We start from the raw sequence: 14,068 nt of genomic DNA, 5'->3' as shown, positions 1-14,068 counted from the left end.
CGGACCCTCTTTGGAGAAAACAAATCGCCGCAGAAATTTCCCCCACCCCTCCCATCACTACCTTTTATCCCCCTCTGCCTTCCCCTCTCCTTAGATGACTCAATCACCGATTCCACTGAACGGGGGTGGGGATGGGGGTGGGGGGAAATATATACACACACACACACACACACAAATTATACATATATTATACATGTATTATAAAATATATACACACATACATATATACATACGCACATATGTACACACACACACCAAAGAACATCAGGAATGCAGTTGCGGGATGAACGCTTTTGCCCGAGACCGAGTGTTAAAATGGAGTCATAAGAGTCGCCCCTTTTGGGTGCTTATAAGAGGTGAAAACACGGAGGTTTGCAGGGCAGCGCCGGGGAGCCGAGTCAAGCGCGCCGCAGCCCGGGCCCCACCTCCGCCCCCGCCGGAGCCCCGCCCCCATTTCCTCCCGCCCCTCGCCGGGCGGCTATTAAAAGCTGCTGACGTCAAAACGGACGGCCATCTTTGATGAGGGCAGAGCTCACGTTGCATTGAAGACGAAACCTCGGGGAGGTCAGGCGCTGTCTTTCCTTCCCTCCCTGCTCGGCGGCTCTTCCACACTTGCAACCTGCAGAGGCCCGGAGAACACAACCCTCCCGAGAAGCCCAGGTAAGGAGCCCCCTCCCCAGGTCGTGGTTCTGGCTGGGGATGGCTGCATACCCAGAAGGGACAGCAGCTGGGCATTCCGAGCGGGCTTGGGTAAATACAAGTATTGGTGCACTTAGGGTGCGGTATTCCGTGTGTGCACGTCTGGTGGGGGCTTTATAAAGTGTTTTCGAGGTGAGCTGCTGGGGGAAGGGGAAACGGGAGCCCTGCAAATGGAGCGACGGGGAGAAAGAGCGAGGGTACGTACCGAATAATAACTTACTCTTTTGAAACAGTAGTGGGACCCCCTCTTTCTTCCATTTTGCGATGCAGTTTTCAGAGATATTTAGGCTGTTAGGTTTCTCCCCCGTCGTTCTAACCCTATTATTTTGACTGTTGTTGTTAGGGTACTATTATCCAGGGAAGAATTAAGGGGGAAGCAGGGTATGGGTGCTGGGGAAGCGAAAGGAGAAAGGGGGAGTTCCCGCCCCGGGCAAGCTGAGCTGCTGCAGCGACAGCAGCCTCCATGCCCCGCGGACTTGATTTATGCCGCCTGCTCCACGTCAACTGCAGGCTGGCGGGAGGCGGGCGGGTCGTGCCGGGTGGGAGGGCTCTGCGGAGGGCTGGCGCGGGTGGGCTGGCTTCGGGGACTGCGGCGGCCCGCGCTCAGCACCCTGGATAGCAATACCGCGGGCTCGCGCGAGCGCCCTCGACCTTTCAGCACCGGGGACAGCGGTCCGGCCGCAGCGCCGCATCTGCCTGCGGCAGAAATGCCTGGCCAGGGCTGGACGTGCGAGGGCTGGAGATCAAATTTGTCTCTCTGAGACCCCGGTCTTACGGAGACCCTTAATAGAGGAGTCATGGTAGGGTTAAAGAAAACAAGAAAGAAATAAATCTTGCTCACAGAGACTCCTTTGCAGACAATTTCCTGTTCCCCTCCTTACCTCCTGCGTAGCTTCAACAAAATAATAGTCTACTTGTGGAAATCTGTGTTGCCCTCTGACCCTTATTTTAGGTAGAAAATAAATACATTTTTTAAAAAATATGCATTTATCCTTCAGCAGGGTACCAAGGTTTTTGTTTGGTTTTGTTTTTTAACACAGAGTAGATCTGTCTACAGATCTTGGGTAAGTGTGAGTACTGTATATACGAAGAAGCCAATGCTATCTGTTTATAGGGATGATACATCGCTATGTTTCCATTTGATAAAAATGTGAGATTAGCTGAACTAAGCAAAATCAACTTTAAGAATGAATCACTGTTCCTTTTCCTTCTTCCCCCATCCTTGCAATCAGGCATGAACACAAGTATTCATCCACAAAAACATATATCTGAGAAATTTTGCTGGTCCTGTACTGAATAGACTTAATCTCTTTGGCCATGGTTTCTGAATTACTGGAAGTATTTCCTATCAGCACTGGTTATCACGGGCTGATAGCTTTAGATTTTGACAACATTAAGACTGGTCTTCCTCGGGAGAATCGAAGTGTGTCCTTCAGGGAAACGCAGGTAAAGAACCACGGTATTAAACTAGAACTGAACTCTGACCTAAAGATCTACTGCAATTTCTCTTATGGCACTGCGGGATTTTACTTTAACCATTTTCTACTCTGAGGTTTAGAGCATCTGAGAGAGCAAAAGTCATCAAGGATATTTCTCTCTGTTTGATATAGATAAAACTGGCATAAAAATGACCAGTGTCAAAATTATGCCATTTGAGTAGTTAGCAAAAAAGAGTAACAGCGTCATTGTAATAATCTATACAACACATTAAAGAAAAGCTATCATGATCCCCTTAAAAGACCCCAAATGAGACCTTGGATTGTGTTTAAATAGTCATACTTCCTATCATCTGTATGCTACAGATACTAAAATTTCCTGTCCATATACAGAAGGTGATTTCATTCCCAGCTATTTAATTATTTCCTAGTGTTTTTCTTTTTATAGATGACTATGTGTTTCCATGTATGTATATATTGATCTGTTATTGTGCATGGATGTAAAATTATTTGGGTGGACATTTATATAAGAGTATGTAAATGTATAAGAGAAGTTTATAACTTTACAATCTGCAGACAAAAATAAACAACTGTGTTTTAGTGGTAGAGGAGAGAAAATATGGGCAGGAATTTTAAAAAATGCTTTAACTTCATGCTGCATGTCCAGACAGCTGTCTGCGTAGTTGCGTCAAATGAAAAGCCTAATGCTGCCGGAATTACGTGCTTGGACATTAGTAATTACTGCTGGGTTTGTTTGCTAGTGGAAGACTGGGGAGGAGCGGGGGAAGTAGAGGACTGCAGTGAAGATGTCAAAGGGCGCAGAGCTGAGAGAAAGAAGCAATGTGCACAATTAGAAAGCTAATTTTAGAATAACTTACTGAGAAATTTAAAAAATATATCATTGAACCATGAATTTAATATTTATATCATTGACAAGCTTCTGGGGAAAAAATTGAGAAATTTCCTATTTTAAGTTTGAATTTTTAAAATCCAGGGCAATGCGGTGAGAAGAGGCAGGAGCAGATGGACATAGGATGAGCCAGGAGTCATTCACACAGACCCTCTGATGCCTGTTTGTTCATCGATATTTACTGCATTACCACCTCAGTGTTCAAATTACAGAATAATTTACAATCCTCTTAACCTCTTCATGGCAAAATCTCCCAAGAATTCACAATTTTATTTTTATTTTATTAAACACACACAACCACATATGCACAAACACAATGCAAATTACCCCTTAATTAGCTTGTCTAAAGATATTCCTAGGCTCTAAATGTTAACCCTTGAGGGAGGGTTATCAGCTGAGAGACATGTTTCTGCTAGTGACACTTAGAAGCTGCGTAAGCAGTCGGCCATCAGCATAACACGGAGGTTTGATGATTAGTACAAATGAGAAAAATAATCTGAGAAAGAGGTTGAGAGAGGAGACATGAAGGAGAAAGATAGAAAATATGCTTTTTAGATAATTCACTATGAATAAACAATGTTTCTCACATTATGGGACTGCTTTACAATTCTATAAAGGAAGGAAAATCCATGTTTTAAGCCTCAGCACTGGATACTTTCTGCAATGTCATCCCTTGTCAGTAAGGACCAACCTGATAGGAAGATATTGATCAATCGGTATTCACCAGATACAGCAATGAATCCCATGGGAGATATAAAATCTCATGGTTTTTGTCTTGACCTCAATAAGTTTAGCATCTAGCAATCTTATTAAAAGCAATAAACAATAAGTTAATAAATAAAACCAGAACCAAATGCAATAAAACATTAGAAGACAAATTATGAGGACATATGTGATTAATTTCCAAGTGAATGTGACCAACAGTAAGTAATGTAAATTCGGGAGGGTAACATCACAGTGGACTGGAACAATCTGAGAGAAGAGGCAGGCCTTGAGATAGCTTTTGGAAGTTTCAGAGAGATGGGAGAGTTCTGCTAAGTTGAAGTCACAGCATATGCAGAATATCACGTTAGGCAAGCCCACTCTACAGTTAGCAAACCCTGAAAATGCCCATTCATTTGGGTGGAGTGGGAAGCTTGGAGAGAATAGGCTAGGATGCAGAGTTGGAGCCTTCTGTGGAAGGCTTTGAATGTCAAGCTGAGAATTTGGTACTTTATCCTCTAAAGTTGATTTCTGAGCAGAAGCTGATATAACAAAGTAACCAGGTCCTTTTACTATCCAGAAATTACTATTGACAGAGTGGATTTAATTTGCATTCTTCCAGAAGTAGAGGGGCACAAATTGGTATCATAAGAGATGGTCAATGAAAAAAAATCAGTCCTTACTGAAGCATCTTTTAAGATCACTTTCCAGGATACATGTACCTACATAGACATATAATTCCTGCTTGGAAGTTAATCGCAAGTTTCAATTTTCCATTATTGACTAAAAGAAATTATGCAAGTTGAGCACTTGCCAGGCAGATTGAAAAGAAGGTCAAGAATCTGGTGATGAGATGCCCCAGAAGGTCCCAGAAGGTGCACTTGAATAATAAACATGGTGCTGAACACTCTCTTGCCCTCTGTGAATATTCAGCATTGTCAAGTGCACTGACTGGAGGAATGAAAAAAGTTGTCAGTTCTTCTGAGCGTGTTTTGAGCAGCATGACAAATAGAACCAGCCCCAAGTGGCTAAAAATGGGAGGAAAAAGATGGAATGGTAGAATTTTGAAAAACTGTGGTGGGCAGTATATCAAATTTCTTTCCCTGCCTATTTTGCTGACTCTTGCTAGTTACCCTTGCTTCAGGGCTCCCTCGAGGTCTGGATTACACCCATTTCCTTTCTAACCTTGTGGTTACTCCTCTCACAGCAGAGCTTCAAAATTCCAAATGCTGACAGAATTGCTAAGCCAAAATAGTCAGTGGGTTCATGTAGAGGAAGAAATGGCAATGGTAGATATAGATTTTACTGCCATTTCATTTCTGGCTATAAAGTATCAAGAGACTATCCTTATCTATTCTTCACTAAAACGCTGGCAGCAGAGACACCACAGGATAACATTTTTATATCCAAGCCGACTACCTAGGGGAAAGTTAGAGGTAATGACATTTGATGCTTTAGGAGGTCAGGTTGGTGGTTATTAAACTGAGTCCAGGGACCACACACACATCAAGTAAGGCAAAGGGAGGAGACATGACGTAGTACTGAGGAAGTAGGACATGATGAGTGGACAAAAACTTAAAAAAAAAAAAAAAAAGTTTTACAAGAGGAAAAAAACTTCATAGAAATTTCTAGAGAATCCCAGCTGCACTCTGAACTCCTCAGAATTGCTATTATTGCCTTAACAATAATACCTACTCTTTCTACGTAATTTTCTTCACAAGGATCTCAAGCACTTCACCCAATATAGAAGTCCAAGAAATTTCTGATTTCTAAATAAATAGTGCAACCCACAGACACATATGTTCAGATATAGTATTATATCACATTTAGTAAGACATAAATTGATTTAGAATGACAGAGATACCCAAAGCAGTGATTAATCAGAATGGGCTTATAGAGAAGAAGAATGTGACCCTCATTCTAAAAGAGTTTACCCGTACTGGCTCACTGTTTCCTCCTAACAACCTTGTGGTCAGATTACTATTATTATTTCCATTTCACAGATGAGATAACTGAGGCACAGCAAGGGTAAGTAACTTGTCACAGAGCAGAACCAGGACTTACATGTATTCAGTCTGACTCCAGAGATTAAGCTATGAAGTATATTTTATGCTACTCCTACCTCTTGCATCATCCACATTTTTCATATTGACCAAATAAGGCATAGAGAATGTACATGTCTTTTTCTGCAGTCGTTTCTTCCTCACTTGGGTAGCAAGGTCTGAAGGTAAGGATGCTGGTCAGAGTCAGGAGACCCAGCTCTAGCCCTGAAACAACTGCTTGTAATTTCCTGTTTGGAATCACACAGTCTTTAAATTAGTCAGCAAACCACTGTTGAACTTGGTTTCTTTATTGGCAGAATGATAGAAGTAGACTAACGATGTCCAATATCCCTACTATTCAAAAATCAATGAAATCAGTGCTGAAAACCCCAGGCAATGGGTCCTGACCTAGTGACTGATGACCTCAGCTGGCGTCATCTTAATAATGCTTCAGTAACTGATCTGGACCCAATTGGAAGATTAATTACATTCATCGCCTCCCTTAGCCCAATCCTTAGTTTTTTTCCCCCTCAAAATTGCTTGCCTTCATCTTTCTGAAGCCTTCCCAGAGTTAAGAAATCCTGTCTTCTTCCTCAAAGCCCTATTCTGAGTCATCACTGCTTTGGGTTTTTCCTGTCCTTCTCAATCAGATTTGTAGCTATCTGGCACATACCGTCTCCTACAATCTGCCTAAACTTTGTATAATTCTGTTTTCAACTGAATTAACTTTTTAAAAATTTCTTTCTAGACCTCTTTTTGATCATCTCCTATGTCTGACTTAGCAATATATTAGCTGCAGTTCCTTCACTCATCCTCTTACTTCCTCTGCCGCTTAGCAAAGAGGAAACAGAAGATTTTATAGAATCTGTGAGCTGTAAAGTACTTTAAAGTTACATTCCTATGTGACCTGAATCTCATGATACTGATAGCCAGCTCAAAAACTAATCACATTGGGAGGATGTGGGGTAAAATGACATTACAGGAAAGCTTTAAACACATGGGACAAGGAGAGAAGGAAGCTTTAAAGCCTATGAAGTCAGAGGTCAGCAGCTGGTGGTAAAACATTGATTAATTAAATTCATAGTCACACATCAAATAAATTCACATGTCCCAGAGGGGAAAAAAAACCCCACATTCACCTTGTCACAACCTATTGCAGATTTTGGCATCTTTCCACCAAGGCAAAACACGGTATCACAAGAGGAAATCCTAACTGATTTTCTTATTGTTGACTACAGAGGTTAACTTCAGCAGTGACTGACTTACTGGTAAGAACAAATCTGTATCCCCAAAAAGAGACAGGGGGAAATCCTATTTAAGGGTTAGCATTTCCTTTTAAATGCTTAACAATGATTCTAGAGAAATTCAGTCAAATGATGCCTGCCCCCGAATGACGCTGAATAACATCTGTACTGGGTTTATGGCTTGCTTTCTTTGGTTGTGGAAAAATATATTTCATCCTCTTCTTTGCTGTTGTTGATATGGTTCATATTACTCAAAGATGTCTAATTCTCATGTCTAAAATTGGGACTGTTGGCACTTTCTGCTGACTCGCCATGTCTTAATCTTCCAAGGTGGTCCATTTTTACTTAAAGAAAAAGGTTATTTTCCTCCAAAGTGGCAGGTTCTACAAAATGACCATCTGGTCCCAGCTTCCCCATCACTTCCTTTATTCAGATGACACTAGTCGCAGATCTGGAACTTGAGAGATTACTTTCTATGCCTGGAACCTTGAATCAGTGGTTTCTGTCCTTTACTGATAACAGCAAGTGAAAAAATGAAAGTCTCTTAGGTGCCCCCCTGAGGCCAGAGTTCAGCCCTACACTCCTGCCTCATTCCTCTTTCAGAGAATTCTCTCAATTGAGCTCTGAAAATCCTGCAAGTTGGATAGAGTTTCCTTTCCATGAAGAGTCTCTGACCACGTTGTTGATCTCCTTTATTTATGCTCATTTTTGGTACAGTTTCAAAGAATAATGACTGGCAAATTCCAAAACAGTGGATGTCTTAAATTTCCCTGCAGTTATTCCGAAGTCGGTCTGGGAGCTAGGTATAGGTAAATCACACTGTGACTTCTCTATCAATAAACAGAAAATGCACAGAAATAAATGCCAGAAAGCCTGCTGGGAAGAACACTGGCAAACTATTTCAATATGCATTAGCCTTGTTGAGTGAATTTTTTATTTTAATGGGAAAGTCCATTCCTAATTTATACCAGAGAAATTGCTGAATGTATCTACTTTTTCCAATTCCACGATGACTACCCATGTATTCCTTCATCATAAATCAGCTGCTATTACGGCATTCTTCATTAATTAATCCATTGAACAAATATCTGTTGAACACCTGCCATGTACCAGGAAAACATATACTGGTTCCTGAAGTCAGTGCTGTAAATAAAATCGTCACGTTTCTGCCCTCCATGTGTTATGCTAGGTGTCCCCTCTTGAGGTGTCATTATTTTAGAAGGCATGTTTCAATGGGATGCCTTTTAGAATCTAAGACATTAACTCAGTGTAGAAAAGAGCTATGACTCTCTAATCAAAATATACAATCTATTGAAGGTTTCTACTGAGCTGTCAGTATCTATAGAGAGATTGTTGTATCATAAACAAATACATATTAAGAACCAGCTTCAACCATCACAGAACTCAGTAAATATCTAAGGTATGTCTTTGTGTGAACTTGTCTCTATTTACATGGCAATCAACTAGGATGTCACTAAAATGTCCCTTAAATACATGACTATCTTCCAGTATCCCAGTCTGTTGGGATCTCTCCCTGTACAGACCACTTTCTGCCACTCATGGGAGGAAAGGGTCAAGCTTTAAGAAACATGGTACCTCCTGCACCAGAAATCCTATTCCCAACTCTAAAACTCACGGAGCAATACAAGAATAGGTTGACTAAGAATGGGTCCTTTGGATGAGAGTACTTCCCAATCCAATCCACTTTCCTCCTCTGAAAACTTTCTATCATTAAACAAGGTTCAGTGATTCAGGATCAAGTGGAATTATGTCTTAATTCCCCAAACTCCTACTTCCAGAAATTCACCTCTTACCAGTGAGCAATGCTCTTATTTCCCTTGTAAGATTGATCGCACTGCTTTGTAATTACCTACTTATGTATTTCTCTTCCTTAATAGACTTTGGAAGTCTTTGAGAGCAAGGGTAATATTTTAGCTTTCTTTGAATCTTCAGTACCTATAACAGTGCCTGTCACACCCATGTATGCAGGAAATAAGTGAGCGAATGGGGATACCAGCTACCCCTTTGCAGAGAAAAGAATTCTACCACTGTAAGTAATTCTGCTTTTTATTGATCAAATGTTATGATCAGAATAACTCAAGAATTGTTGTGTACCCTTGCACATAGATTCATTCTAAATATTAGAATAAAATTATATCCCAAGGAATTACTTTGGTTTACCCTAACTAGCTGCCAAACTATGGCAAATGGTGTAATAATTTTATCTGTTATTTTATCACTTATGAGTCAGGAGTTAAAATGCTAACAAAGGATCAGAGGATTCTTAATAAAGGCATTGCTAAAATCAGGTTTATATCAGAGATTAAAAGCCATTCACTAAGAACAATTTAAGTCAGTTTCATATTTAAAGCCAAGCAATTTAGCATATATGAAATAGATAGTTAAAATGTTTTACTGTTCACTAGGATGAAAAGGATATTTCACACATCCATTTGAGACATATATTACACTCACCAGTGGGGTAGATTTATGGCTTTGGCCAACTCTTGTCTTCAGGGTCATATATTTGCTGCTGCGCTGTTAGAATTGGCATGGTGGACACAAGTTTTTCATGTCCATTCCGCTTCCTTAAAAGGGTCCTTCAGAGACACCAATCTCTGGCCTTTCCTGTCAAATAGTCAGTGTCTTCTTGCCTGGGAGAGAATCATAAGCCTGGGCATGATTTGCTAAATCAGTCCCATTTGTCCTTAGGAAAATCCTTCACCAACTGAGCATTGAATTTTGCATTTCTTTTTTCCCCATTCCTTCTCTTGAAAACACGGGTTAGTTACTCTTCATCCAACTTTCTCCAGAGAAGACTGAAGATACTACCACTTAATGAACACAAGGAAAAAAGTAACTAACTTCCTAAATGCCTACTGTGTGCTGCACTAGGCACTTGATGTATGTTATTTCATTTAATTTCTATGGCAGCCTTAAAAGAATTCGGAACACTTGTCTCTGACTGCAAAGTCTGTGGTTGTCCCCACCACCCCATAAATTATCCCACAAGTTGCACAAAATCCATTGAGAGCCTCTAACAGAAAACACACTGCTGATACATAGAACATGAGCCAGCCAAATCTAAAAAGCTGAGTCCTCTGAGCTAAATAGCCAGGTGAGATATGGTGGTATAAGTGACCGGAGAAACTATGCGTTCAAACAAGTTCACTGAGCAATACGTGGAGAGTCAGCTGGCTGCATGCCAGCTCTGCCACTTCAATTGTATAACCCTGAACAATTTAGCTAATCTGAACTGAGCCTCACTGTCATTTACATCTGTAAAAGGAAAGCAATTGCTGCCATGCATATATATCAAGTGGTTTTCATGAGACCTAAAGGAGCTAATGCTTGTGAAGCAGTTAACCACCACCACTCTGAGAAAGAGGAAGGAACTGTTGTTATGTTCAGTTACCTGCTATTTGCCATACCAGATTTCCAGGGTTCTTTATCATGGGTTACATGAAGGCCATATGCTTCTTTTCCTCCTTATTATGTTGTTTGCTTAAATAAACAAGTCTTGGTATCACATTATTTTTTAGCTTGATCAGCATGCATAATAAAATGGGGAAATATGTCAACAGCCTTTGATTTTTCTATTTGGGGGAAGATTTTTAAATGCCTTTGATTAGCATCTCTGCTTTAGGAATGACCTCATGTTTCTCAGAGTAATGCTTAGATACCCAAAGAGGCCCAGTTGTTATTTAAACACTGGTCCCCTCTTCCTTAACATCTTGGATTTTAAAGATGCTTGAGGAGTTAAAAGAGATGATATGCAATATGTCCCGCTATTCTTTAGCTTTTGAAAAAGAAATTTTCTATAAGCTATTTAGTGAACCATTACTGAAGCTACATCTGTTGGCTTCATTTTATATTCAGCTTTGTGTTAAGGATTTTTGTTAGGGGTGGGGATAGGTTTCTTATTAAATATTGTGTGTGCACATGTGTTTTTGTACGTGCACACAATACACAAGCAGAGAGATGCAAACCCAGACTCTTTCTTGGAGCCAGCCTTGAATACAAAATTCCTACATGCATCGTCTCATTGTCAAAACCTTTAGTTTTATTCATAAACCAATAAATATAAAACCTGCACAAGCAAGTTACAAGAATAGCAGATTCTATGCTCCTAGGCTACATTCACAGAATGATTTTTCTTTGAAGTTGGAAAAGGCTTCCAAAACAACCCTATATAAAGCAATGACTTCAAATTCTGCTTTGGGGAGAAACTCTACAGGACAAGAGAGCTTGCTGGGGGAAGATTTTGAAACTCACACTATTTTTTTGAGCATCTACTATGTGGTAGATATTATGTTAGGCTATTGTTGCTTGTTTTGTATTTAATTTCTACAGCAACCTTTTGAGTGGCAGGTGTTATACTTCACACTTGACTCAGAATACTGTTTAATCAAGGTCCTTCAATGGATTCTAAGGTGCTGATCACAACTCTTCCCCCAACAAACCAGTTCATGCATAAACAGGAGTTAGTGATTAAAATTCTAGGCATTTTGTTAAGCAGAATTGGGGGGAAAAAAGAAGAAGAAAAGAAAAGATTACAACCAGCAGCCAGAGTCAGATTGTCGGACTTCCTTACTCCTTTCTAGTTCTACTTCAAGGTTAGACATTGGGACCTGCTAAAGGAGAAGGGGCTACAGAAATGTGTGCAGCCAGGCAGGATAGCTGGAGAACCATAGGCCCTTCTCTCTTTTTCCCACCCATTCCCCCAAGTGACAGAACCTGCTTCCGGAAACTTGCAAACTAGGGGAGCAAAAAATGCAAGCTTGCTATAGGTAGGCAGATCCCAGAGAAAAAGCCAAGGAGGAGAACTGAGTTATACTTGCTCACTGCTTATTTCCCATCTCACAGAATACTTTAGTTAGGGGTGGGAAGGGAAAGTAAAGGAAGGGGTGGAGGGAATATCATCCCAACACTCATCTTCCCAAAGAATGGAGAGTCCCATTTTATGGGACAAAGTAGGAATTGATGAGTCTTTGAGAGGGAGAAAATGGTTCCTTCTTCTACACAGTTAATAAGAGAGAGAACTTGAGTTTGAATTTAAGATCTCAAGTGCAATGACCTTCTGCAATCAATGAATCTCTAGGACACTTGTTCTCCAACTATGGTGTTTAGCAGCATCAGCATCACCGAGGATTTTGTTTGAAATGCAATTCCCAGGCCCCACCTAGACCTACCGAATCTGAAACTCTAGGGTGAGACCCAGTAACCTCTGTTTTAATCATCTCCAGGTGATTCTGATGCATGCTCAAGTTTGAGAACCACTGCCCTAGAGATCTTAGTTGTTCCTTCAAACTTTCACATCTATCTCAAACTGAGCCTGTTGCGGCTGAGGTGTTTTCACTGTTCTCAACTTTTCAAAAGCTGTGACTGGGTACTTAGCAAGAGAAGAGCTGTCCTGGACCATTGGATAGAAGTCTCCACTTACCCTCTGATTTAGTAATGAAGATGCTAGTGTTCATCCAAGTGAGTTTGAAGGATGAGGAAGGTGAGCATTCACAGAGTGAGGACAAGTATGTGGAGTGGGGGCCAACAGACTCCTTTATTGTGCTTTGTTTTCTTCAACAATGGCTCAATCCCAGCCCCTAGAATCTTCTCTCCAAAGCTTAAAATCTCATCAAATAATAGGACAGCTCCTTCCCTCCTTCTGCAGTCCTAGCCCGTAGCCTCTGAAGGATACCAAAGAGAAAAAGGTGTCCCCAGTGCAAAGGATAAAGGAGTTTCTATCACTCCTCCTCTGTGCCACCTCCCACACTTCCTGCCCCTATCCCTCAGCAATGAGCTACCACAGATGCAGAGAGTCATCCTGTTCTTTTCTACTCATGCCCTGCAATGTCTTGTTTCTGCCCTGGATCATAATACCAATTGCCCTTGGGAAAAGGATCCTGATGTCTTACATTGCCCTTTTTTTCCTGTCCTCCTCTTGCTTAGAATTATGGGTTTGGAGCACCTGCAGAGATTTTTAAATTGTATTTTCAAAAAAATTGCAGATGACCAGGCCCAGAGATAAATTTCACACCAAGGTCACAGGGTGAGCACTGCAGCCAAGGCTCCTGACTCAAGCTTCAGCTGTCCTTCCACTGCCCTTTACTGCCTTACCACATCTGCCTCCATCTCTTCCCAATTTTCTCTCTGGTGCAGGTCCAATCTCCCAGAGTTTCCAGACCCCCAATCAGGCAATCTCTCATCTGTTGTCACACTCAGAGGTCTTGGCCTCAAATGGTGGCCCAAACTGTACAAAACAGGATAGGAACATTCTCATAACCCTGAGCTATCAGACAGAACTTCCTCAAAAATTTGGATGTACAGATTGTACCCAAGTCCAAAATGTTTCAAAATCTGAAACTTTTTGAGCACCAATATGACCCTCAAAGGAAATGCCTATTAGAGCATTTCAGATTTCAGATTTTCAGATTTGAGATGCTCAACTGGAAAACACAATGCAAATATTACAAAATCTAAAAATATCTGAAATGGAAAACACTTCTGCTCCCCAGCATTTTGGATAAGGGATACTCAACCTATACTGCTTACATCTATTTGGGTTTTTCATATTATAGAAGCCCAGCTATAAGTGATTTTGGCAACAATTGAGATTTATTGGCTTAAACAATCTAAGTAAATTTGAGCAGTCAAGCCATGGGAAAAGCAGAGAGGTAGCTGGAATTCAGGAACAACTCAAGCCCAGTGTGCAAGCATTACCAAAGCTCTCTCTCTCACACAACCTCCTGTCCCTGATTCTTTTTGTACATTGATTCCACTTTCTCTTGTTGAAAAACACTTCCTCCCTCCCCATACCAGAAACATGCACATGCGATTTGTACTCTGTGGGCTTCCACTATGGAAAAGGAACTGCCAATTTTTGTCTGTATCCTCGGTTCAAAACTACCAAGGAAGATCTCTGATTGGCACAGCTTGGACCAAGTGCCCAATCAATTGTGGGTGTGGAGTGGCATGGAGGAATATGATTTCCATGCTGGAACCACACAATTCAGTTGGGAAGAACCAGTTTCAAAGCAG

General features: G+C 41.1%; 2 protein-coding genes across 2 annotated transcripts in view; both read left to right on the top strand.

Moving 5' to 3' along the window:
* The first annotated feature begins 480 nt into the window (after positions 1-480).
* Positions 481-14,068, top strand: part of SNAP25 (synaptosome associated protein 25) — an 88,095-nt gene continuing 74,507 nt past the window's right edge. The window contains exon 1 of the mRNA XM_010355270.2: positions 481-660. The gene's annotated coding sequence lies outside the window, so the exon portion shown is untranslated. The remainder of the gene's footprint in view (positions 661-14,068) is intronic.
* LOC104655784 lies at positions 1,010-1,460 on the top strand. The gene has a single exon (XM_010355291.2). The coding sequence runs from the start codon at positions 1,083-1,085 to the stop codon at positions 1,458-1,460; it is 378 nt and encodes a 125-aa protein (XP_010353593.1). The 5' UTR covers positions 1,010-1,082.

Source organism: Rhinopithecus roxellana, chromosome 13, assembly GCF_007565055.1.
Source record: "Rhinopithecus roxellana isolate Shanxi Qingling chromosome 13, ASM756505v1, whole genome shotgun sequence".
NCBI classification, from domain to species: domain Eukaryota; kingdom Metazoa; phylum Chordata; class Mammalia; order Primates; family Cercopithecidae; genus Rhinopithecus; species Rhinopithecus roxellana.
Note: the sequence above shows the minus strand (reverse complement) of the source record. Positions and strands in the feature narration are given on the sequence as shown.

What these genes read in the sequence shown, in the direction of transcription:
- LOC104655784 (XM_010355291.2), top strand. Translation starts at nt 1,083, where the DNA reads ATGGGTGCTGGGGAAGCGAAAGGAGAAAGGGGGAGTTCCCGCCCCGGG.